Source organism: Ctenopharyngodon idella, chromosome 7 (assembly GCF_019924925.1).
Source record: "Ctenopharyngodon idella isolate HZGC_01 chromosome 7, HZGC01, whole genome shotgun sequence".
Classification (NCBI taxonomy): Eukaryota; Metazoa; Chordata; class Actinopteri; order Cypriniformes; family Xenocyprididae; genus Ctenopharyngodon; species Ctenopharyngodon idella.
The window spans coordinates 34,696,639-34,720,661 of NC_067226.1; the positions used below are offsets into that span (position 1 = coordinate 34,696,639).

Below are 24,023 nucleotides of genomic sequence, written 5' to 3' on the forward strand. Positions count from 1 at the left end.
AGACCCTGATGTGGCGCTAAACACATTTCCACGTCAAGGACAATTTTTTATAAATATGAACATTGCCGTGGATTTTAGCTTACACACACTCTAAGATCAAATCTGTCCGTACGCACATTTTAGAAACGAGGCACGTGAAGTGGATCATAATTTTACATTAAATTTTCTTTTCACCATGACACTGTAAAATCATTGTATGATTTTCAATTTAAAGTCAAACTTTTATTAGTTGGAACTAATTAGTTTTCTTTAAGGTTATAATTATTCCAAGACCACACCTGAATTTACGTTTTTATTCAGCAATCGCCTGTCTGTCTAACGCCAAAATCTCATCAGACCTGTTCATTTATACATTGGGGGGAAAAAAAGCATTAAAGAAACCTAAAGATGCGTCACAATGGGTTTGATGGGCCTATCAGGTTACACTCTGATCCTCAATCAAAATTATTGCACCAATGCTCTCAGTTCTGTGTTTATTTCACTTCAAGTGTACTATACAAAGACAGCAGAAAATCAGGAAATATTGTGTTTACATTTTCAAAAGATGAAAATAAAGGTGAAGTCCCAATGTACATTATTAACATAATTAATTGGTAGTGAAGATGCTTCTTTTACTGCTTCCTAAGTTTACTCTGAGCATTATCCTAACTAGCGATATTGATTTAGAGACTAAAATCATGAAAACCTGAATATGCAGTTACCACTAACTAACCTTTGCTACTACAACAATGAATACATATAAATCTATTGATGAAAGAGCACACTGAGCATTACAAACTGCCATCTCTGGTAAGTATTAGTCATAATAAGTGTGTCTCAGTTTGGGTGCAATGCATCTCGTAATGTATCAAGAATCACTTGAAGCTCCTCTGTAGTCTCCTTGATTTTTGTCACAAATTTCAGCTCTTGCTCTGTGGACAGCAGATTTGTTGTGTCTTTGTGCTCTGAAGTCTGGTCAGTTGAAACAGTGGTTTGGTTGCTGGTGGATTTTGATTCTCGTTGACTCTTTAAAAGCGCAATCTTGACGGATGTTGTGGATTTCCCTTGAGTTGAGAAAAACAAAGAAGACGTCAACAGCAACAAAAAGTGCAGATAAAATCCTTGTGGCTGCTTCAGCCACTCGAACGGCTCTCGCAGCCTGAGCTGCAACTTTCCCAACATTTACAACTTCATGTAAATGGAAAAGCTTTGGAATTACTCTCAGTCGTTGTCCAAGTCCAGCTTTAGCACTCTTTCTAGCAAGTGGATTGGAACATGGCCTTTTGTTCATGGAAAACACACTTTCTAGAGTTTTTATTGCAATTTGGATGTTTTGGACGCAGCAAATTGTGGATGTAATTTTTTCTTGGAACTCTGTTATCGTCATTTTAATCATTTGCCGGTTTGTTTGCTGGTTAACCATGTTTGTTATGTTGCTCACACCAGCTGTTACTCCACCAGCTACTGCTACACCGATTCCCACTCCTGTTACTATCAGAGACACTCTGAGAGTGAACGGAGCGAGAATAACTCCAACCACAGATGTGATTCCTCCAGCCAATCCTACTACACCTCCTGTGAGGCTGCTGACGGTTGTGTTGAAGTGGACCGTCTCCAAACCATTGGCCAGCTCTCTCAGTGCATCTAGAGTCTTACAAAGCTCTTCAGTAGTTTGTATGCTCTGAAAAAAAATATCAAATTTTAGTTCATTTGCTTAAAATCAGTGCCAGTGTCTGAAACATTGTTACTTTCTCATTTCAAAAAACCTGTTTTTGTACAATAAAATGTAAACATTAATAAGATAACTCACCATTTTATGAAGGTGTTTAATAATGAAAGGCCTGGTCAAGATCTCACTGACAGACGGCCGGTTCTCTGGATCCATCTGAAGTGTGTCTGTTACCAGCTGACGAAGGTCCTCAGAGAAGGTGTCGGGCAGAGCTTCATAGGAGCAGTTAAGTATCTTTATAATAATCTCAACTGTGCTTCTTGCTGAAAACTAAATGGAATTAATATTCCAGTTGCAATCTTAAAAACATACAACGTTTACACCCATTGAGACAAAACAACCTACTGTCAAACCAACAAACACAATTTCAAAACCAAAATTTAACCCGTACCCTAATGCTACCCAAGCTCATGTTGGAAATATGCTCTAAGGCACTGAAACTGCAATATGAACACAACATGTGTAGAACGAAATATAGTTCTACTGGGATAGAAAAACCTTTTCCAAATACAATATAGTACGTATAAAGGAACTGAACACAAAATTTGGATTTGTGTGCTACTTGTATTTGTTTCTATATATCATGTGAAGAGAAACTGGAAAAGCGTAGTGCCAGATCACAGTCCAAACAAATACTCGTACATACAACGTACATACAATAAACCCAAAAAAGCTTAAACAAATTTATTTTCCAGAGGCCACAAAAAGTGCAAGTGCAAAACGTTTTCAGGATCAACTGATGAAGGGTTGATCCTGAAAACGTTTTGCACTTGCACTTTTTGTGGCCTCTGGAAAATAAATTTGTATTTTCATCTCATTTGCATTACATCATCTGCATATCATTTTCATGCATATCCCATTCACGTGACACCGTGTTTAACGGTACAAAACATTAGGAAAATATGACAATAAATGCCGTCACATTACATTGCTAAAAAATCATTCACTATCCTTGTCTTGTTTTAGAAAAATAAATAAATCAAAATTGTATAAAATACTGTTCAGAAAAAGTTTAATAAAGAGTTATTCTCATTCTTTTCCAAAATATTTTCTGTCTGCTATTGAGTCGCACATTTTAAACTAAATGTGGAAATTGAAATGTTCAAATGGAAAACAGTTTAAAATCATTCTGTTTACTTCATTACTTCGCTCACTCCAGTAGTGCATACATACAGTATGGTCCAGAGCTCCCGTACGGTGCGCACATATTTACGCTGTTTATTTTTTATAAATCCCAGTATGTGCGTGGAAAATGAAGTATGCACATTTCAATGCCTTTCTTGTGCATACGCAACATTTATACATCTGAACTTTTTTGGTTACATGCAAGAAGAGACGAGTACTGTATATGCAAACTTTGGTTCTCGTGAGTATGATCAATGTGCCAGACATGAATGTACACAATTTGAAAACTAATTAATTACAACTAATGATTCATTTAATTCGTAATTTCGTTCGGGAGATTCTGTACTCATTCAGGAGATGCGTAATAGCGCCCCCGAGTGTATAACAGTAAAAACATGGAAACCCGTGGGGAAAACAAACAAACAAACATACTGGAGAAGAACCTGACTGAACTTAGTAGCCTACCAGGTTCGTCAGTGTTGAAATATGTATGAGGACATCCCAAATTAACTTTCTTTCATGACTGTGTTTGGTTTTGGTTCATGTTTTTTTTTTTTTTTTTTTTCATTGAAATTTGCCATAGTCATGTTTCCTGATATTGTGTCATGTGATTCCCTTGTTTCTCATGTCTTCATATAATTCAAATGATGATATAAAATCCTGGTGATATTACAAATACAATATTGTAACATAGGCCTACTTATTAAATTATTTCTCATGAGCAGATAGAGAAAGAGAAGTGTGACACTTATTGCTTCGCTGTGATAAATATAGAGGCGAGAGAAATACTTTAACCTTATGCCATAGTATTCCTGTTCTTCAGAAACTGATCAAAAAAAGGATATTATTGGGGGCAGTTACCCATTAACTGAAGAAAAATTATTTTTTCAGCTGCACACCCTCAGAAACCAACTGCACGTTTCTTTATAGAACTTTTGTGACCCCATTTAAGAAAAGTCAGACCTGTCCAGTAATCAAACAGTGAGCATGAAGAAATCACGAAAAGACACTGGGACTGGAGAGGACACACCATCTGCAAGACCTGAAAGTCCCTCTATAATTTCATCTTTTAAAACTAATCTTTATTCACCAAAATTACATATTTATTTATTTATTTTTCCTGTGTGAAAAAAAAAAAAAAAAAAAAAAAACATGCCTTAAAATAGCTTGAATGTAACTCTTGCTTTATTTAGTATACACGGATCTATGAATATGCTAATTAGCCCCGCCTCCACTTACTCGCACAAGCTCAGATCTACCCGATCAACTTACTGAGGTAAACACTGCACAATGGTATGGCTTTTTACAACATTGGGCACAACAGTAATTAATATGATTAGCCCTTTTCTTGATTATGTTATCAAACAGCTGCTAATAATGTGTTGCATGTGCTGGATTTTTTTTTTTTTTTTTTTTCTGAGACCAAGAAAAAGGCATTTAATGAATCATTATATTATGAATTATTTTGGAATAACAATACAGCATGAACCTCTTAGGTCTAAAGAAGTATATTTCTCCACGGGAAAAAAAAAAAGAAAAAGAAAAAGAAACAGTCTCACCTTATTTTCAAGAATATCTGCTTGTGTCTCAAAACTCTCAAAGGCAACAGTCACTGAACTCACTTGGTTTGTGACAAGACATTGGTCAATGGCAGGTGAATTTACTGTACAGGCCATTAATAATATCATACTTTTCATTATAGGGCCCGAGCACTGATGGTGTGAGGACCCTATTGGAATTGCTCAGTTTCTTATTCTTGTTCTCTGAAATGAATCGCACATTTGAGGGCCTAAACATGCTTGAAAACTCACAAAGCTTTGCATACGCCTCAGTAGTGGCAAAAATTTACATCTGATATGTGTTTCAGAATTAGTTGTGGCAAAATAGCTCAATAGCGCCACTTACAAAATGTTTAACTGAGTGCCCCTCCAGCTACATTTCACATACAAGTGTGAAATTCAGTACACGCATGTAATAGCACCTACAAAAAAGTTTCTTGGAGCAAAATCTGAAAACCAACGTGAATTCAGTTATTTTGAATTTGAATTTTCTTTGCAACATTTTTGCCATTTCCAGATGTTGAACTTTAACGAACTAATTGATTTAACAATTTTAATCAGATTAACATTAATAATACCTTTATTTTATATAGTGCCTTTAAAAGCAGCTTCTCAAAGCGCTGTACATAAGAACATAAAATCACAACAGAATATAACAACAATTTCAAAAATACAACTAAAAGCAACATTATATTTGGTCAGTCTAATCTAAAGGCCTTTGTGACGTTAAATTGCAAAGATCTTGAGTTTTTGCTAAAGGGCGTGTCTGTGGTGGCCTGACAAAGTTCAATGTTTCGCCATGAAACAGGACATGTCATGTCCAGTCATGGCCTGAAGACATCTACATGCTAATATTCAGTTAGTCACAGTGCCATCTGCTGGCAACAATTAATGGCATGCTTTACACTGTAATTCACTGCCAGAAACACATTTAAATATGCCATGAAGTGCTAAACATACTAGAAACACGTTAAATGCAACACTTGGCTAAGTGCTAATTAGATTAATATACGAGTATGTGATTAACGCCACGAAACAGGAAGTTGTTGTAACTCAGGCATACAATGTCCAATCTGCCCAAACTTCACATATTTGATAATAGTCCTGACCTGAAGACTACATGGCAGTATTCAGTTACAGTCAAAGGACCATTGGCTGGCAGCAGGAAGTGTCCTCTTATATTTACCTACTTAAATGCATATCGCCCACCGCGCTCTGTTTTCCTAAAGCCACCAGGTGACATAATATTTCAATATGAACCTTAGAACTTTTGAATGAACTTTAATATTTCATAGCAAAGCACTTATCAGAACCCGGAAGATTGTAAAACTTTCGTTGTAAGATAATTCTCGAACATCACACGGACCCTATAATGAGTACAAAGGTTGTTTTCATCAAACGAAATCAAGGATGACTATGATTTTACTGTATGTTGGTTGAGTACCTTCTAGTGTCATTTTTGCCTTACACTTTTCTGAAAAAAATTGTATACCTGTAGGCCCACAATAGTCATCGTTGGCTCTCTGACTTAAAATATCTCAGCTTTTCTGGATTATTCTCTATCCTGACCCGGGACCATTTTCTCTGAGGAGGTAAGGGAGATCGTTCACTCGTAGTCCTCTGTATGTTATGAGCAGTGCATAATCTGTGTATTTACCCTTGATATGTGTGACATTTGAAGCCATGAAGTAGTTTGGATTTGATAAGAGAAAAATAAGAACATTACAGGAAAACACCCTGCAAATGCAAATGCAAAAAAAAAAAAAAACTATAAAAATGCAAACATAGAACAACATTTGAACAATGACTGTATTGTATATTCAGTTTGTGAAAAAGAAAATTGAAATACAATTAGAAATTGTTAAAAATATATTGTTTTGGTAATGGGGAAGGATATAGGGTTTTTTGACCATACAAAGGGCAGCTTGCAATTTGGGTTGTTTTGCAACATACTGATGGGTCAAATATGGACAAATCCAACCGTGAGTTATTTAAACTTAACATGTTGAGATGTTCATTTAACATCACATAATGGGTTGATTTATGCTAGTTCATTTTTACAGGGATACTTATTTTTTGTTTACATCTTAACTTATCTTGTAAAAATTTTCAAAATACAGTACACAGACACTGTTTACACGATACGTCCTTTATTTCAGAAAAAACACACTTCTAAATACAGCACATATATAGTTTGTATTTATGCAAAAAAAAAAAACAAAAAAAAAAAACATTTAAACTTAAACATTTTTAGACACTTTGTGAACCTCAGACCACCGCTCAGCATTTCTCATAGCTGAAGGATACTGTGACAACATACAAAATACTTTTTTACAATTAAAACAGTCATATTCTGAAGAAACTAATGAATTGTTTTGCTGTAAGCAGACTGGAGAGTGAGAGTGAATGTCTTCTGATCACCATGGATTCCAGGTGAGTTGAAATGAACATGCTTTTACAGGAGGGTAAATTATTTACTTTTTTAAAATCAAATTGAAGGCAATAAATTGCTACGTTTGTACATATAGTCTGTTGTGATACTATGTGAACTGATTTTTATATCATTCCAACAGTCGTAACCTATATATGTCACAGCTCTGACTGTCATAATAAGGGCCAGACTGGGACAAAATTTCAGGCCGGGAAATCTCACGCTCATCCAGGCCATCCCATACACCCACAACAAATTTTGGAACCACTGACAACCCTATTTTTTGTATGGGCATCACGTAAAAAATGTCTAAATCCTTAGGCTGGGGCCGCGCAAGATACTGTAATTACAGTTTTTTTTTTTTTTTTTACAGTCACTAGGACACATTTCTCAATAGGTCATTTTTTCAAAACTCTTCACACAGTTCTACAGATTTCCAACTTGGCACAGCAGTTAATTTCACATTAAGTCACAGTAATGCTGCTTCAAGGTTTTTGTGGATACTCGCATGGCCATGATCCAGGAGCTTACAGGAGAGAGAACCTGGCGCTATGTTGACTCTGTGCAGAACCCGGAAGATGATGTGATCCGAGGAAAGAGCAGAGTTAGCCGAGCCCTAATCGCTGGGGCTAAGGGCCCTCTATCCTCCTCAAGGGACCTGCTGAATGGCTATCCTCACCTGGAGAGGTACCAGAAGAGGATATCACAGAGTATAAGAACTCGGCTTCATGTGGAATGATATCTATAGCGGACAGGCAGGAGATCCATCCGGGCCAATCATACCTGTCTTGGAAGAATATGCTCGAGGAGCTGCATGAGTTGGTAGACTTAGATGAGCCCTTAACAGCAGTGGCCTATCGGCAGGCTGAGATCTTCCAGAGAGTCTTCCCAGAGGAGTTGTGTAGTTGCCTAGTTCAGTATTTATGATGTATTTTCAGTTGATTCCACTCATCTCAGTATAGCAATATACAGTAGTTTGGGAATAGCAAATATGGCATGTTTACTGATGTAAGTTATGTATAGTAAACAAAATCAGGCATCTGCGCCATTCATACAGAGACACACAAAACTTGCAGGATTCATATTTATACAGTCTTTTTGCAGTTTAATATTCACAGACATCATATCGCGTATAGAATAAAGAACTTAAGAATACAAAAAAAAAAAAAAAAAAACGTTCACAATCATCGGCTTGATCAAGTTCTTCCAGAATTATTCCTCACTTCATCTCAAAATGATGTACATGAATCTGACTAAGCTTGATTCGTTTTTTCGAGTTGATGAGGGCGTTGCCTCTGTTGCATGGATCACCTCAGAATTTGCCTTTGAATGCTGTGTGCTCTCCGTGGGTGTGGCCGCATTAGCGGATAATGAGCTGACTCGTGAATGACTGACATCTCTCTCTTTTCAAACAGATTACTTAAACAGAGAATATTTGTATTCGTTTTGACTTAAAACCTGACATTTCAATGTTTCTTTAGACATATGTCTCATGTTTGTGTGATAAATATTCACTAATATTCACTAAATATTCAGTTACAGTTCATTTTCTAATGACTATCAGAATAGACTTCATTGAGAAAGAGACTGCAGCACGCGCATCGTGTTAGTTTTCTTTATTTTGCAAAAAGCACAACATTTTGTTTTTACTGTGAGTGTACTCAAATAAAAGAAGACATTCCACAGTTTTTATCAATGAAAGCTCTTATTTGTATGTCCAAAATTGATGGAGTATTTTGAGTCTCTTTCGCACTGGTAAGAAATAAACCGAGGTGGTATCGCCGGCATGACTGCCGACCCCTGAGGGTTTAGGCAGGGAAAGCGGAACTTTGAAGTAGTCATCTCCTTTCCCTGTCCCTGCATTCAAACATCCTATTGTCATGGATCCATTGCATCCAGCAACAAATCTCCTTATCCAGGACTGTGATTGCCGTCTCTGTCATCCGGTCCCTGAGCGAGTATTCACGGAGATTGCCAGGCCTTTTGGATTCTCCGTCGAAGAGAGGCTGTTCGGAGGTTGCAACACTAATGCTTTGGTCCCAAAGATGGCCGACATACATGTGGCACATCTGTGCTTCTACAGACATCGACTGATTTGGCCACTTTCACATCAGGATAGGAGGACGCTCAGAGAAGAGAGGGGGCATAATCTATAAATTCCTTACCACACGGGCGGTGCATCTAGACATTGTCCACAATATGGACACTGACTCCTTCCTGATGAGCTTCAGGCGGTTTATTACTCACAGAGGGACTCCAGTTGAGCTCTATTTTAACCAGGGTACAAACTTCAAGGCAGGAGAGAAGGAGCTCTGTGAGTCTTTTAACATCATGTCCTCCGACCTCCAACAAACTCCTAGACAGAAGATTAATTCCCACTTCAATCCCCCTGCAGGACTTCACTTTGTGGGAAAATGAGAGAGGGAGATCAATAGGCGCATAGTGTTTCTTTACAAAGTGACTTTGCCAACTACTGGCCTGGCAGTTTTTATCATTTTTGTTGATCCGTGTGAACAGGGATCGTTTTGACAATCTGTACAAAGGAAAAACTTCTGTTTTTAGTATATCGTTGTCATATAAACGTACCCTTAGTTCAGTTTATGGTGCTCTTTCCTAATGAGTTGATGATCTGAATCAGGTGTGTTAAATAAATGAGACATACGAAATGTGCAGAGAGTGACTAAATCAGGATTGAAAACCACTGAATAATAATATAGGTTAATAATATAGGTTTTATGACTTTTAAATCAATCTCCTAGTGTCCATGTCGTGGTGATATACAGCATCGGTTCACACAGAATGCATTTTTGCAGTCCACTGCGTACTTTTTCATTGTTTTAACAAGCGCTAGACGGACATGACCATTGCACTTTTTCAGTGTCTCACACTTGAGACTGCAATAAAAAAATGGGGCACTCAATTTTAAAGAAGTTACATTTTTAAAAAAAACAAGCATTGAGAATTTGCGCTCTATTCCATTACATTTTGTGTTCATTCAGCTCATGGCAGATGTAAATCCCTATTTTTATGAGGTTTTTATCCTGTTGAACACAACCTGTTCCAGACAGTGGGTAGGGCTGTCAGTTAAAAAGCTCCTTTTCTCCTCCAACCCTTTTGCGAAGAAAATGATGATAATGATAAGTAGTCCCTAAGGAGCCCCGCACATGACATGCAAGAAAAAAAATTAAATCGTGTGCACGATTTACTAATTTGTTTGCACAAATTACTAATGCGTTCCCTCGATTTACTAAATCGTGCGCACGATTTACTAAAACATGCGCACAATTTACTATTTCATTCCCTCAATTTATAAATCATGTGCATATTATAAATCGAGGGAACGAAATAGTAAATTGTGCGCAAGATTTAGTCTACTATTTTTTTCCTGCATGTCATATCCGGGGCTCCGTAGGTCCCATATGTTTAAGTCAATTTAATTGATTCAAAAACTCTGCATTCCAACAGTCTATATCTAAATGTAACATGGAAATGTCATGAGAAGACTGCTGACCTCAAGATAATTATTAATGTTTTAAATATTAACTGTAATTAGAGTAAAATATTGGTTCTTTACATTACTATTCATGTTAAAATTCATGTTAAAACTCAAAATGTCTGCATTTTGATGGGTGTTTATACTCTTTATTTCTTTCTATACAGAATTTCTGACATTTGTCTCCATATTTATTTTACAGAGATTTGAGTCTTCCACTAAACAGATCAACTCTAATTCATGGAGGTCCTCCAAAACGATACCGTCTACATACAGAGAGAAAAGTTCTTGATGATCATGGAAAAGTCAGAAAATGGACTTATGGGGAAAAAGACACCAGTAAACAACAGAAAATTGTTCTGTTGGTGGGAGAGACCGGCGCTGGCAAGACGACTCTCATCAACACCATGGTCAACTACTTACTGGGAGTGAAGTTTGAGGATGAACTATGGTATGAAATCACAGAAGAAGAAGCCAAAGACCAATCAGAATCACAAACATCTGAAATCACCATGTATGAGGTCTGTCCTGTAGAGAATCCTGTATCTCTCACCATCATTGATACTCCAGGATACGGAGACACTAGAGGTCTGGAAAAAGATCTGGAAGTTGCTTCAAACTTATCCACTCTGTTTCAGAACAACGATGGAGTTCGTGAGATTGATGCAGTGTGTTTTGTGATTCAAGCATCTAAGAATCGTCTCTCAGACAGACAGCATTACATTATCAGTTCAGTTCTGTCTTTATTTGGAAAAGACATTGTGAACAACATTGTGTTTTTAATCACACACTCTGATGGTCTGCCACCCAAAAATGTCATCAGCGCCATTAATAAAGCTAAAATTCCCTGCAGACGAGATCAAAGTGGCCAACCTGTTTATTTCTTATTCAACAACCGGCAGGCTGAAGCCCACCACAGTGAGACACGTTACGTCCGTGCACAAAGAGCTGCTTGGGAAGATAGCATGGAAGAGACAAAGCATTTCCTTCAGCATCTGGATAAAAAGAACAGAAAAAGTTTAGAGTTGACTTCAGATGTCCTGATCGAGCGCATTATATTAGAAGCGTCCATGTGCAACTTACAGCTGCGAACTCAAGAGAAAGAACTGAAAAAGGCAGAAAAACTTCAGATTCAGAAGGCAATGATGGAAAACAAGGAAAAGATTGAGGAACGTAAAAACTTCACCGTTAAATTCAGAAGGACTATCAAAGAGAAGGTGCCAATTGAAAGCGCATCATGGAAGAGCAGGATGGCGACGACTTGCACCGTCTGTGAGGAAAACTGCCATGAGTTTGACTGCTGGTGGGTTTCTGATCCCAGCAAATGTGAAGTCATGAAAGACGGATACTGCACCGTGTGCACAGGGAAGTGCCACCACAGTAAACACGTCAAAGAAAACAAGAAATATGTCATCAAAAAGTCAAGCATGATGATAGAATTTGATGATTTTAGAAAGGAATATGAAAAAGCTCAAGAACAGTTAAAGAGGTTTTTGGTTATAATGGATGATCTTGACAAAGATCTGAAGGAGCTTGAGGACCAAAAATTCATTCTTCTGTTCAATGCTTACAAGACCATCAAGCATCTGTCTCAGATCGCATTAAAGCCAGACTCAGCCTTCACTCTTCAGCATCTCGACTTCTTCATCCCCAAACTGAGGGAGGCTGGGAAGAAAGACTGGGTCCAAGAGCTAGAGGAATTAAGGAAAACCGCAGAAGCTGAAGAAGCAAATAAAGACGCTCTGAGTTACCTTCAAGCAGGTCTGTCAAACTGGAACATTTCTTTGGTGGGCAAGTGAAGACAAGAGATGAAATGGTGAAAATAAAGAAGACTGCTTACAATGAGAAATCAATGCAGTCGACTTTCGGTAGATCTGAATGTAGTAAAAAAATTTGCTTAATCAGAGCATCAAGCTATTTTCATCTGTTTTTAGTGTTAAAAGACAAGGCATTCCAATCCAATCAGTTTATCCATGAACTGTAAAAATAAATGAATATCTTTCATTTTGGAGTAATGGATGGAAGTTTTAACAAAAAAAAAAAAAAAAAAAAAAAAGTAATCTATGAATGTTAATGTGTTTACTCTCGTGGTAATCCTTTGTGTTGAACTCTTCATCATTTGCTGGAGTCTTTCCTTTTTATCTCTTTTTGCTTTTATTATGTTGTTTCCCTCAGATTGTCTGTCTTTCTTTTCTGTCTGCCTGTTTCTTTTCTTTATTTCTTGTTAAATAAAAAACAAAAATAAATACAAAAATATTTAAAAATATATTATAAGTGTTTATAATACAATATTTAAAATGCATTTAATGATCTAACATGTTTAATCAGTAATAAACCTAGGGATGAAATCTGTGGCCCAGGATATTCAGTGATGATGATGATCAATAAATCCCCAACAGATTGTCCCCGGCATTTCTCTAGACGTTTTGCCATAATGACTTTATCTTACAGCTACAGCAGCCAGACAGACAAAAAATAAATAAATAAATAAATAAAAAGTCAGGGGTCAAGAGCCCAACTAAAGCAAACACTGATCACCATAGTGGTGACTACAAACTTTATTATTTTCAAAAAAAAAAAAAATCATCAATATCTAAACCTTCATTAATTTTCAATAAGAACTTCTATGCTTCAGTCCAGGAGAAAACCAAGAATCACTGATGTTATGCTGCATGTTGTTTTATTTAAAAGGCAGTAACTGTATTACAGTGATGTTTATTAACTACCTTAAGTGTTTTTTTGTTGTTGTTGTTGTTGTTGTTGTTGTTTTGTTTTTATTTATTTAGTTAAGTTTCCGACACACAAAGTATTTGCAGCTTAATAAATACAAATAAATGCACAGTCTATTATTTTCCCAACACTCTTTTGTATGTCTTTGTATTAACAACTTACAACTTCGAATAAAACATCCTTGAGAAATTTAAGACAATCGTTTTCTAAGTACACTCAATGTAATTACATTTTACAGTGTAAATACATTGTCACATTTTTCACTATACTGTATGAAAAGCAGCAGTTCCTTATGTATTATTCAATATATTATAATATATTACCTCAATATATTGCATTAATATATAATACAATAATATTTGCATAATGACTTCACATAAATGAATTAGTCCACCATTCTGTGTCATGATATCACTGATTGGCTGATGTCACCATGCGGAAACATACCATTCCCACAAAATCCCAATCCTGCAGGTCCATGCATGAATGCTGTGCAGACTAATCAATATCGGCTTGATCATAATAATTTAAAAAAACAAAAATAACAATGTAGCTGTCACATCCACGCCTTCCCGGACTCCGTTTCCCAGTATCCTCCTGTTCCGCACTCCTGTTTGCACTTCCCTCATCAGTCTTCCCGCCATCTCCCCGGATTCCCAGCACCTGTTGTCCTCGTCAGCACTCCCTTTAAGTTGGACTCACTCCCTGCACTCCTTTGTCAGTTCTTACGTTGTCCTGCATGTGTATGGTTGTGTTACTTGCTCCTTGTTGATTAAATACCCGTATTATTGTGGATTTCCGTATTCGCCTCGTCTCTACACCACCTACACGTAACAGAAGAACTGACCTAACCTTTGGAAGTCTACAACAATTATGGGATTATTCCTGGTTCCCGAGCCTCCCCAGCAAGCTTCAGCGGTGGATCGCCTGTGTGGATGCCGGCAGGACGGTCGCCCGCTGGAGAGGTATGTGGAGGAATTTACCGAGCTTGCTTATTTGGTGAACTGGCCAGATGCCCCGTTAAACGCTTGTTTTCTAGCGGGGCTGGACGAGAACATGATTCGTTTTATTGAACCAGCGTGTTTTTTTTCCCTAGACAATTAATCTGATTCTCTTTCTGAATTGTTCTGATTTTGTAATTGAAGAGGTTCAAGAAAAGTCATGTATTCCTCGTCCAGTCCCCACAGAAAAACAGGCGGCCTGGCCAGTTCGCCAACCGCCGGTTTCCTCCGTCTACCCCTCCGGTGGGTGTTCTCCTGGGGTCCTGCCGGACCCAAACCCCAAGCCGGCAAAGAAAAGGAAGAAGGCCGCCAAGCAGCCCCAGTCTCCTGAGTTTTCTGCCTCCGTGCAGCCCCAGTCTCCTGAGTTTTCTGCCTCCGTGCAGCCCGAGTCTCCTGAGTTGTCTGTCACTGTGCAGCCCAAGATGCCAGTCCTGGACACGGAGGACTGGTTAATAGACTTTTGGGCTGAACCAGCTCCCAATCTCCTCGACCTTGTTTCAGCCTTCCATGTGCCAGCCCTCACCGAGCCCGCTCAAGGGTCCGCCGAATCTGCTCCAGCCGCCGCCGCCGCCGAGCCAGCCGCTCCAGCCGCCGCCGCCGAGCCAGCCGCCGCCGCCGCCGAGCCCACCCCAACCGCTGCTGAACCCACTCCAGTAACCCACGAGCCCTTTGAGCCCCTGAGTCTCCCAAAATATATTTTTTTTTTGGGGGGGGAGGGAGGGTATCTGAGGGTGGGAAAGATGGGGGTGGGCTAGGAGACCCGCCGTGGCCTGCCAAGGCTCCTGACCCGCCGTGGCCTGCCAAGGCTCCTGACCCTCCGTGGCCTGCCAAGGCTCCTGACCCTCCGTGGCCTGCCAAGGCTCCTGACCCTCCGTGGCCTGCCAAGGCTCCTGACCCGCCCTGGAGACCTCCGCACCCGCCTGCACCCCCGCACCTGCCTGTAGGTCTCCAGGGTGCCCACCCCCCCCTCCCCGCTGTCTCATCTGAGGCGTGAGGACACGCCTTCCGGGGAGGGGGAGGTAATGTCACATCCACGCCTTCCCGGACTCCGTTTCCCAATATCCTCCTGTTCCGCACTCCTGTTTGCACTTCCCTCATCAGTCTTCCCGCCATCTCCCCGGATTCCCAGCACCTGTTTTCCTCGTCAGCACTCCCTTTAAGTTGGACTCACTCCCTGCACTCCTTTGTCAGTTCTTACGTTTTCCTGCATGTGTATGGTTGTGTTACTTGCTCCTTGTTGATTAAATACCCGTATTATTGTGGATTTCCGTATTCGCCTCGTCTCTACACCACCTACACGTAACCGTAGCTAGACTTCAGCAAGGTGAGGTGAGCCACTGTAGTTGCTGCCAATGGGTAAAATTTAGCTGCTTAGTGGTCCAATTAGCAGCTGCTGGTAGAAATCCTTACTACACCATCTGGCCAAAAAGTGATGTCTCTCTACTGCTGGCCATTCAAAAGTTGTCATGTTTCTAATGAAACATTCTGTGTTATTTTGTTTATATATTTTAATTAAATAAAAATAAAAAATTACTGAGAATAATTACTGAGATTTGTTCTGCAGTGCACCAAAAATAAAACTCACGTTTGCACAGCTGTGAAAGTATTTTAAAAGTTTCATAAATAAACTGGATCAAAGTGGTTATCAGAACCAGGAAGTTTATAAAACTCTCTGTAGTTGTAAGATAATTCTTGAACACCACACACACCCTATAATGAGTGCAAAGGTTGTTTTCATCAAATGAAATCAAGGATGACTATGCTTTTACGTTTGGTTGAACACCTTCTAATGCCATTTTGCCTTTCTAAAAAAAAAAAATCGTACACCTGTAGGCCCATAATAGTCGTCTTTGGCTCTCTGACTGAAAATATCTCTGCTTTTCTGGATTATTCTCTATCCTGACCCGGGAGCATTTCTCTTAGGAGGTAAGGGAGCTCGTTCACTCGGAGACCTCAGTGAATAATCTGTGTATTTACCCTTGATATGTGTGGCATTTGAAGTCATACAGTAGATTGGATTTGATGAGACTGTTTTGAGTGAAAATTTGTCCTGGATTATCCTGGCCCCTCAGTCAAGATGAATGTGAGAATGGATTTTAATGATGAAATGGACTATTTAAAAAAAAAATCTGAAGTGCCAAGTGCATAGGCTTTCTAGCATTAATATTAGGCTACTATAGCAACATTTTAGTTACGGACAGTCTGTCTTGCAAAGTCACACTTTTATTGGCACATTCGACATATTAATCTATGAACTTCCTGCACCGCAAAGAATGCAGCTCTACTGAGTAGGCTAAAGGCATGGTTATTTATTTATTTATTTCAGGTTTAGAGGGCTAGATAATTGGTTGTAGTTAGTTGATTATTTCACTGTGTATTGTTTGTCACCGGTTGCAGTTCAGGCTGTTCTAACGTACCATAAAGTTATGGTCACAAGTGTGTGTTACGTGTTAGCTCTCAAAATGAGCATGTGTTTTAAAGCAGACGCAATTACTTTTGGTAATGGAGGTATCATGGTAACTTGTCTGTATTCATGGTAAAACCACTGAAATTGTATATCTAAGACATATTTATGTCTGATGGTCTAAAATGTGTTTATTTTATGGATATTGATTAGTTGAATTTTCGAATATGTTGGCCTAAGCAATTTTCCTGTTCATTTTATATAATATTATTCCATGCTCTCTGCATTTGCTCAGTATGTGTGTGTATACAGAAATGTGTGTGTGAATATATATAAGCCATCATATTCTGAGGAAACTTTGAATTGTTTTGTTGTAACAGATTGGAGAGTGACAGTGGTGTTAGTTCAAGCGATCACCATGGCTTCCAGGTGAGTTGAAATTCACATGCTTTCTACGGGATTGCAAGTTATTTACCTTTAAAAAAAAATCAATTTGAAAGTAATTAACTCTTTCCCTGCCATTGACGGAATTTTCTGGCTATCTATGTTTTCGCTGTTATATGGTAGAGGACGCTATTACACATCTTCTGAAAGAGTACAGAATCTCCAGATCGAAACACAGGCGAAGAAGAAGCAGAAACAAGCAATAGCATATGTAAGCAGATGCATATGTAAAATAAAATGATCATCAAATATTAAACAGCATATAAATCAAAACTGCCTAACGTTAATTACTGAAAAGTCCACCCAGGACGAGCTATAGGACTGTGAAGCCTTCGTGGCATTGATGGACTCAATCTACTCCATCTACTCCATGTTTTGATCATCATTCTGAATACGATCTAGACATAGTCTTTGACAAAAGCACGTTTTTTGTTCAAAATGTAGCTTTTTTAAATTAAACTTACAAGTGTTGATAAAAAAAAATAAAAAAAAAAATGGATGAAGCTAGAATCAAATATATATATAAAAAAAAAAAAAAAAAACATATTGCATGTTCAGATATTCATACAACAAAATATTCTGCGGGCCATGAAAGTTTTGTGAAAATTAAGGGTGTTGCGATATACCGGTATTGATGATAACCGTGATATTTAAAAAAAAAAAAAGAAATATCATTATGTTAATTAGGGGTGTCACAATATACCAGTATTGTCAATAACCATAATATTTCAAATGAATAGTAGTACAAACGATAATGTGGCATGTAAATGATCCAGTGCCAGTATCTGGTTGACATCCCCAACGTACAGTAGGTGGCGGTATTGCACCTTAACTTGTTTCCATCTGTCATAAAACACCAGCAGTCACAGTGTGCAGCTGTTACTGCCGCGTAAAAGCAAGTCTTTGGAAATGACAGATGAGACTCTATTCTACCTGCACTCCAAGAAAGTTAGAGCTCGCCAGTGTGGAAGGGTTATAAATTCAGCGAAAATGACCCATTAATCACCCCAGTCTGCAGGACCTATCAACAGTGAGCGCAAAATGGGGCAAAACAACCACCCTGTTCACCCTCTTCAACCTCTGTTACCTTTCAGATTTGTACAGAGAGTAAGTTGCCATTATTTTGCTAGTCCTAAAAAGAGAAGTGTTAAATTAACCTGTTGACACAATTCTCTTTATTTATATTAAAATAGGGTGATGTGAGCATTATGGAGCGCTAAACTCTCACATGTAATTTATGTTTCATTCATACTCAACGCCGGAGGGCGCCCTCTTGCAGAAAGTCTACAAGTGAGATTTGTGAGTAATAAGTAGGGATGGGCCACTTATTATACCACTTATTTTGTTTTCGATACAATACCGATACTTTCAAGGCCAATATCGCCGATATCGATACTGATACGATACCTCTAATATGAACTTATAGATTTTAACATTTATTCAATTATTAAATTACTAAGAGTAAAATGGGTAATGATACCCACTCAACATTATATTTGAAAGGCATTTTAACATTCAATATGCCTTAATTGCAGTTTATTAGATTATATTTTTGTTTACACATGGTTAAAATGTTTACTTGGAAAATCTACAAATAAGCCTACTATATGCCTAGCTGAACTGTGGTCACTGTAGTAATGATTCATTTTCATAAGGGACTGCCAGTGACAGGCTGTTGCATGTTGTTTGTATTCTGACAGAACATCAATATGAACTTTTAACGTTCAATTTAAATAAATGTAATTGCACAAACTATGTAGGCTATTATTTCATTTGGTTTATTGTGAAATAACTAATAATAATAATATTATATTGTATTGTAGTGTCGGCAGTGAGCGAACGCTCTCTGTGATTGATTGGTTCTGACTTGCAGCATTTGTGTGTTCAGATGAGCAGGAAAACACTTCTATAAATTATTCGCTAACATAGGTTATTTGTACAATTCAATGCATCTAGTATGCATTAAATTTATTGATAAATAAACAAAATAACTGGTAAAAAAAAAAAAAACACACCTTAGTATCGATATTTTAATTTGAGTATCAATACTTTCAATACTCAACGTCAGTATCGATATATCGATACTTCATATCGATCTGCCCATCCCTAGTAATAAGTTCCAGGAAATCCCTAAAATGGACAAAGACTTTTGTTGCATCCCAATTTGCATACTATCTGTCTTAAATAGTATTCGAAATAAGAATTAGTGCATCCCAAATCGTAGTAAGTTGAAATGAGTATTCCAAAGATACCCAGATGGTTTACTTTTTTTGATTAGAATCCGAAGTGCAGATCCATACACACTCTAACAGCTAATATTGCCCACAAACACATGAGGAGAGTCTCCGCATGAAAGACACATGACTAGCGTGCTGCTACATTTCTCTCCGATACGGTAGGAAATTAAATGAAATTGAATGTGGATTATTGTAACTGTGACAAGATGATTGACAGGGCAGTCTAAATGGTGACAGGATGCCCGTAACTAAGCGACAGAGCTGTCTGTTATAGATGACGAAGTAGTTTGTCCCAAGCTTCTCTTCTGCAACACACTCTAACATATGTACTTTTTCTTCACAAAAACAGTACATACTTTTAGGGCGTAGTATAAGTAGGAAAATTTGCATTTTGTGTTCATTCAGCTCACCATGATTAGCCCTATTTTTACCAGGAGGTTTATATTTTGTTGAACAGTACCTGTTCTAGACAGTAGGTGGGGAAGTCATTTGGCTGTTTTTTTTCTCTTCCAACACTTTTTTTTTTTTTGATAATTAATGATAATGTTAATGATAAATGGTCCAAACTGTTTCAAATTAACTGATGCAAAAACACTGGCATCCAGCCATCTACTGTATATTTAACAGTAACATGGCAACATGTCATGAGAAGACTGCTGACCTCAATGTGAATATGAAAATCTTTTCAATGTCAACTGTACTTACAACTGTCAACTATTACTATGTTCATGTAACACAAATTGTCTGCATTTTGTTTGTTTTTAATACTCCAGAATTCTTTCAACACAAAATTTCTAACATTTGCCTCCATCTTTACTTTACAGAGATCCGAGTCTTCCAACAAACAGCTCAACTCTGATTCATCAAGGTCCTCCAAAACAATACCGGCTACACACAGAGAGAAACACACTTGATGATCATGGAAAAGTCAGAAAATGGACTTATGGGAATAAAGACACCAGTAAACAAAACAAAATTGTTCTGCTGGTGGGAGAGACCGGCGCTGGCAAGACGACTCTCATCAACACCATGGTCAACTACTTACTGGAGGTGAAGTTTGAAGAAGAACTATGGTATGAAATCACAGAAGAAGCAGCCAAAGACCAATCAGAATCACAAACATCTGAAATCACCATGTATGAGGTCTGTCCTATAAAGAGTCCTGTATCTCTCACCATCATTGATACTCCAGGATACGGAGACACTAGAGGTCTGGAAAGAGATCTGGAAGTTGCTTCAAACTTATCCACTCTGTTTCAGAGCAATGATGGAGTTCGTGATGTTGATGCAGTGTGTTTTGTGATTCAAGCGTCTAAGAATCGTCTCTCAGACAGACAGCATTACATTATCAGTTCAGTTCTGTCTTTATTTGGAAAAGACATTGTGAACAACATTGTGTTTTTAATCACACACTCTGATGGTCTGCCACCCCAAAATGTCATCAGCGCCATTAATAAAGCTAGAATCCCCTGCAGACGAGACCAAAGTGACCAACCTGTTTATTTCTTATTCAACAACCGGCAGGCTGACGCCCGTCACGATGAAAGACGTTACCTTCGTGCTCAAAGAGAAGCCTGGGAAGACAGCATGGACAGCATGAAGCATTTCCTTCAGTCTCTGACTCTAAAGAACAGAAGAAGTTTAGAGTTGACTTCAGATGTCCTGGTAGAGCGCATTCAATTTGAAGCATTTATTTGCAACTTACAGCTGCGAGTTCAAGAGAAAGAGTCAAAGAAGTCTGAAAAAATTCAGATTCAGGCGGCAATGAGACAAAACAAGGATAAGATCGAGGAACAGAAAAACTTCAACATTAAATTCAAAAAGACTGTCAAAATAAAGGTTCCCATTGAAAGTACTTCATGGAAGCACAGGAAGGCGACAACCTGCACCGTCTGTGAGGAAAACTGCCATGAGTTTGACTGCTGGTGGGTTTCTCATCCCAGCAAATGTGAAGTCATGAAAGACGGATACTGCACCGTGTGTACAGGGAAGTGCCACCACAGCAAACACGTCAAAGAAAACAAGAAATACATCATCAGAAATTCAAGCATTGTGCTAGAATTTGATGATTTTAAAAAGGAATATGAAAAAGCTCAAGAAAAAACCAAGAGGTTTTCAGTTATAATGGATGATCTTGACAAAGATCTGCAGGTGATTGAGGACCAAAAGTCAATTCTTCTGTTCAATGCTTACAAGAACATAAAGCATCTTTCTCAGATCGCATTAAAGCCAGACTCGGCATTTACTCTTCAACATCTGGACTTCTTCATCCCCAGAGTGAAGGAGGCTGGGAAAAAAGACTGGGTCCGAGAGCTGGAGGAAATGAGGAGAAATGCTGAAGCAGAGGAAGCCAATAAAGATGCTCTGAGTTATCTGAAAGCTGGTCTGGCAAAACTTTTCTTTGGTGACCAATCAGAGGCGTAGCAATAGGGCAGGCAATTGCCTGGGACCCTGCATTTTGAGGGGACCCCCGAGGGCTGATTATTTAAACAATCAGAAATGTTAATATAAATACACAGCAATGTCTCTGCATCCCCCTTTGTGGGCCCCCTCTCGTTACACTAGTTATGCTTTTGCTGCCTCGCCTTGGCCGCCTTTTTCAAACTGGCACAGCACTTACTCACAGTACTGTAGGAAATGCATGATTTCATCTGTTAAACATGAAGAGGATTCATCCATCTGGCATAGCCACTGGATAAATGTGCACTATTATTAGATACATATCCAAGTGTTCATGTGGAGTGTGAAAGTATAGCGTGCTTACTGCATAAAACGGAGACGCTGGCACGACCACTTGCATTTTTTTTTCCTGATAACAGCGGAAAGAACTTAAAATACTCTGTCATTTATGGTCATACGGATAAGAGTGATACATCATTTAAAACTGTTAAGGGTCTACTTTTATTTGTGTTAACTCACAATAATGACAAAGAAAACAGGGTGCGCTTTCTGTTGTCTCTGTCTCCATGAACTGAAGAAATTAACGAAACTCAGCATATAGGCTACTTGCCTCACAGACATATGAAATGTATCTATAGAAAGCTTGGAATTTCTACTTTTAAACAAAACAATTTGATTTGAAAAGAAATACTCTCTGATTATGTAATCCATATGAAAGGCGCATTCACTATACTGCGGAGATGACGAGTCAGCATCGCCATCTCCATCTTTGCAGCTGACATTGACTCAAAAAACATTAGTTTATTGATAAATTATTAAAATGTCTCCTTGTTATTTTTTCCAACACATTTATGATCATTACTTTTGCTGGTGCTTTGCAGCTTTATGCATACGCTTGAGTGCAGAATAGGCTATATTCCTCCATGCAGCCAAATGAAATTAATATAAATGTGTAATTAGTTGCTTAAATGAATGACTACTAGTCGACTAGAAAAATCTTTAGTCGGGGGCAGCCCTAACCAATACATTTACTTAACTGACATTATTTAATTAGTAATTAGTTGTTTATAGCTCTTCTACAATAAATTAATTATGGTAAACTAATAAAATAAAGATTAAATTAAGATGCTAACCATACATTTCTATATGTAGGAGCTTTATTTGTTTATGCAACACCACATAAATCACTGTTTTTAAACTGAGAATCCGTTATAAATAGATTGTAGCCTACTGTATTTTGAAGATTGTATTGTATTGTATCTTCTGTTATAAAGATGAAGATTGGCATTTTATTAATTAAAACATAAACCCTTTAATGTTGTCAAAAAATAAACAATTTATGTTCCGTTAGATGTGTTTTGCCTACTTTTTGTATGTTGAATAGTATCTCTAGGTAATAAAGCTATATTAACAAAAAATCTTTTAGAAGGGCCTCAATGATTAATTTTGCCTGGGGTCCCCAGGTTCGCCTTTGTGGGGCAGAGAAGATGAAATGAAGACTGCTTAAAATGTGAAGTTAATGCAGGTGACTTTCTGTAGATCTGAAAATAATTAATGTCAAGTTAATTTTCATGTCTGATTTTAGCGTATATTTAAAACAAGGCACTCTTGGCAAACATCTCCAGTCTGTTAGTTCATTTTCTGTAACAATAAATGAGTATCATTACATTTTGGGTAATGTATGATAGTTTACGTAAGAGAAAAAAATGACAAACAGTGATTTGTTCACCATTGTGTTAATTCTGGTTGAGCTCTTCTCTATTTTATGTCCATCAAATTCCCGTTATCTCTTTTGCTTTTATGTCAGTTATTGGTCTGTCTCTTTGTACAAACTCTTCTTAAATAAAATAAATCAAAAACTAAACAGTGATTGCTTTAGTTGGGCTCTTGACCCTTTTATATTTTTAAAGACATTACTACTAAACTGTAATGGAATATTTTTTCAGGTGATGTTCTGGCTGCTTTTAGAGTCTTTCTATAACGGGAAGTGCTGTCTTTCCACGCAATTCTAAAGAACTCTAAATAAGTTTGTCTCCACTTGCACTCTAGATCACGAGTTTCTCTCTTGATAGCGTGAGTAATACTGTTGTACCATGGTGCAGTATTTTTCTCTCTAACCTTTTTTAATCTGATGGGTGCAACAGTTTCTAATGTACTAGAGAAAATGGTGCCCATACTGCTAGTAATTTCCTCAAATTTATTTGTGTGTTTGGGTACACTGAGCAGCTGAGACAGATTATTGAGATTTATGAGATTATAGTGGTTGGGATAATGACCTACCTATTTGATAATGTGGCGCAATATAGCAAATATCAGCAGTACGCAGTATGCACGTTACAAGGTAGTGATCAGTGACATCGTCACATTGAGGTAGAATATCTATATCGGTAGGATTGGCTCCATGCAATATAATTACATCTAATGTATGACAAAAATGATGGGTGGTCTAGTAAATCTGAAATGCAGCCCCTAACACGTCATTTGTATTATC

The 24,023-nt window shown here is 38.0% G+C and overlaps 2 protein-coding genes and 1 pseudogene across 2 annotated transcripts; 2 read left to right on the forward strand and 1 right to left on the reverse strand.

Moving 5' to 3' along the window:
- Positions 1-311: 311 nt before the first annotated feature.
- LOC127515644 (apolipoprotein L3-like) lies at positions 312-4,509 on the reverse strand (annotated as a pseudogene).
- Positions 4,510-5,597: 1,088 nt separating this feature from the next.
- On the forward strand, positions 5,598-12,906 carry LOC127516161 (uncharacterized). The gene is made up of 3 exons (XM_051900531.1): positions 5,598-5,984; positions 6,781-6,825; positions 10,519-12,906. Exons 2-3 carry the CDS (start codon positions 6,815-6,817, stop codon positions 12,113-12,115), a joined length of 1,608 nt encoding a protein of 535 aa, XP_051756491.1. The 5' UTR covers positions 5,598-5,984; positions 6,781-6,814; the 3' UTR covers positions 12,116-12,906.
- A 2,888-nt stretch (positions 12,907-15,794) lies between these two features.
- Positions 15,795-22,882, forward strand: LOC127516160 (uncharacterized). Its single transcript, XM_051900530.1, has 3 exons — positions 15,795-15,973; positions 16,832-16,880; positions 19,957-22,882. The coding sequence occupies exons 2-3, from the start codon at positions 16,870-16,872 to the stop codon at positions 21,554-21,556; spliced, it is 1,611 nt and encodes a 536-aa protein (XP_051756490.1). The 5' UTR covers positions 15,795-15,973; positions 16,832-16,869; the 3' UTR covers positions 21,557-22,882.
- The last annotated feature ends 1,141 nt before the right edge of the window (positions 22,883-24,023 follow it).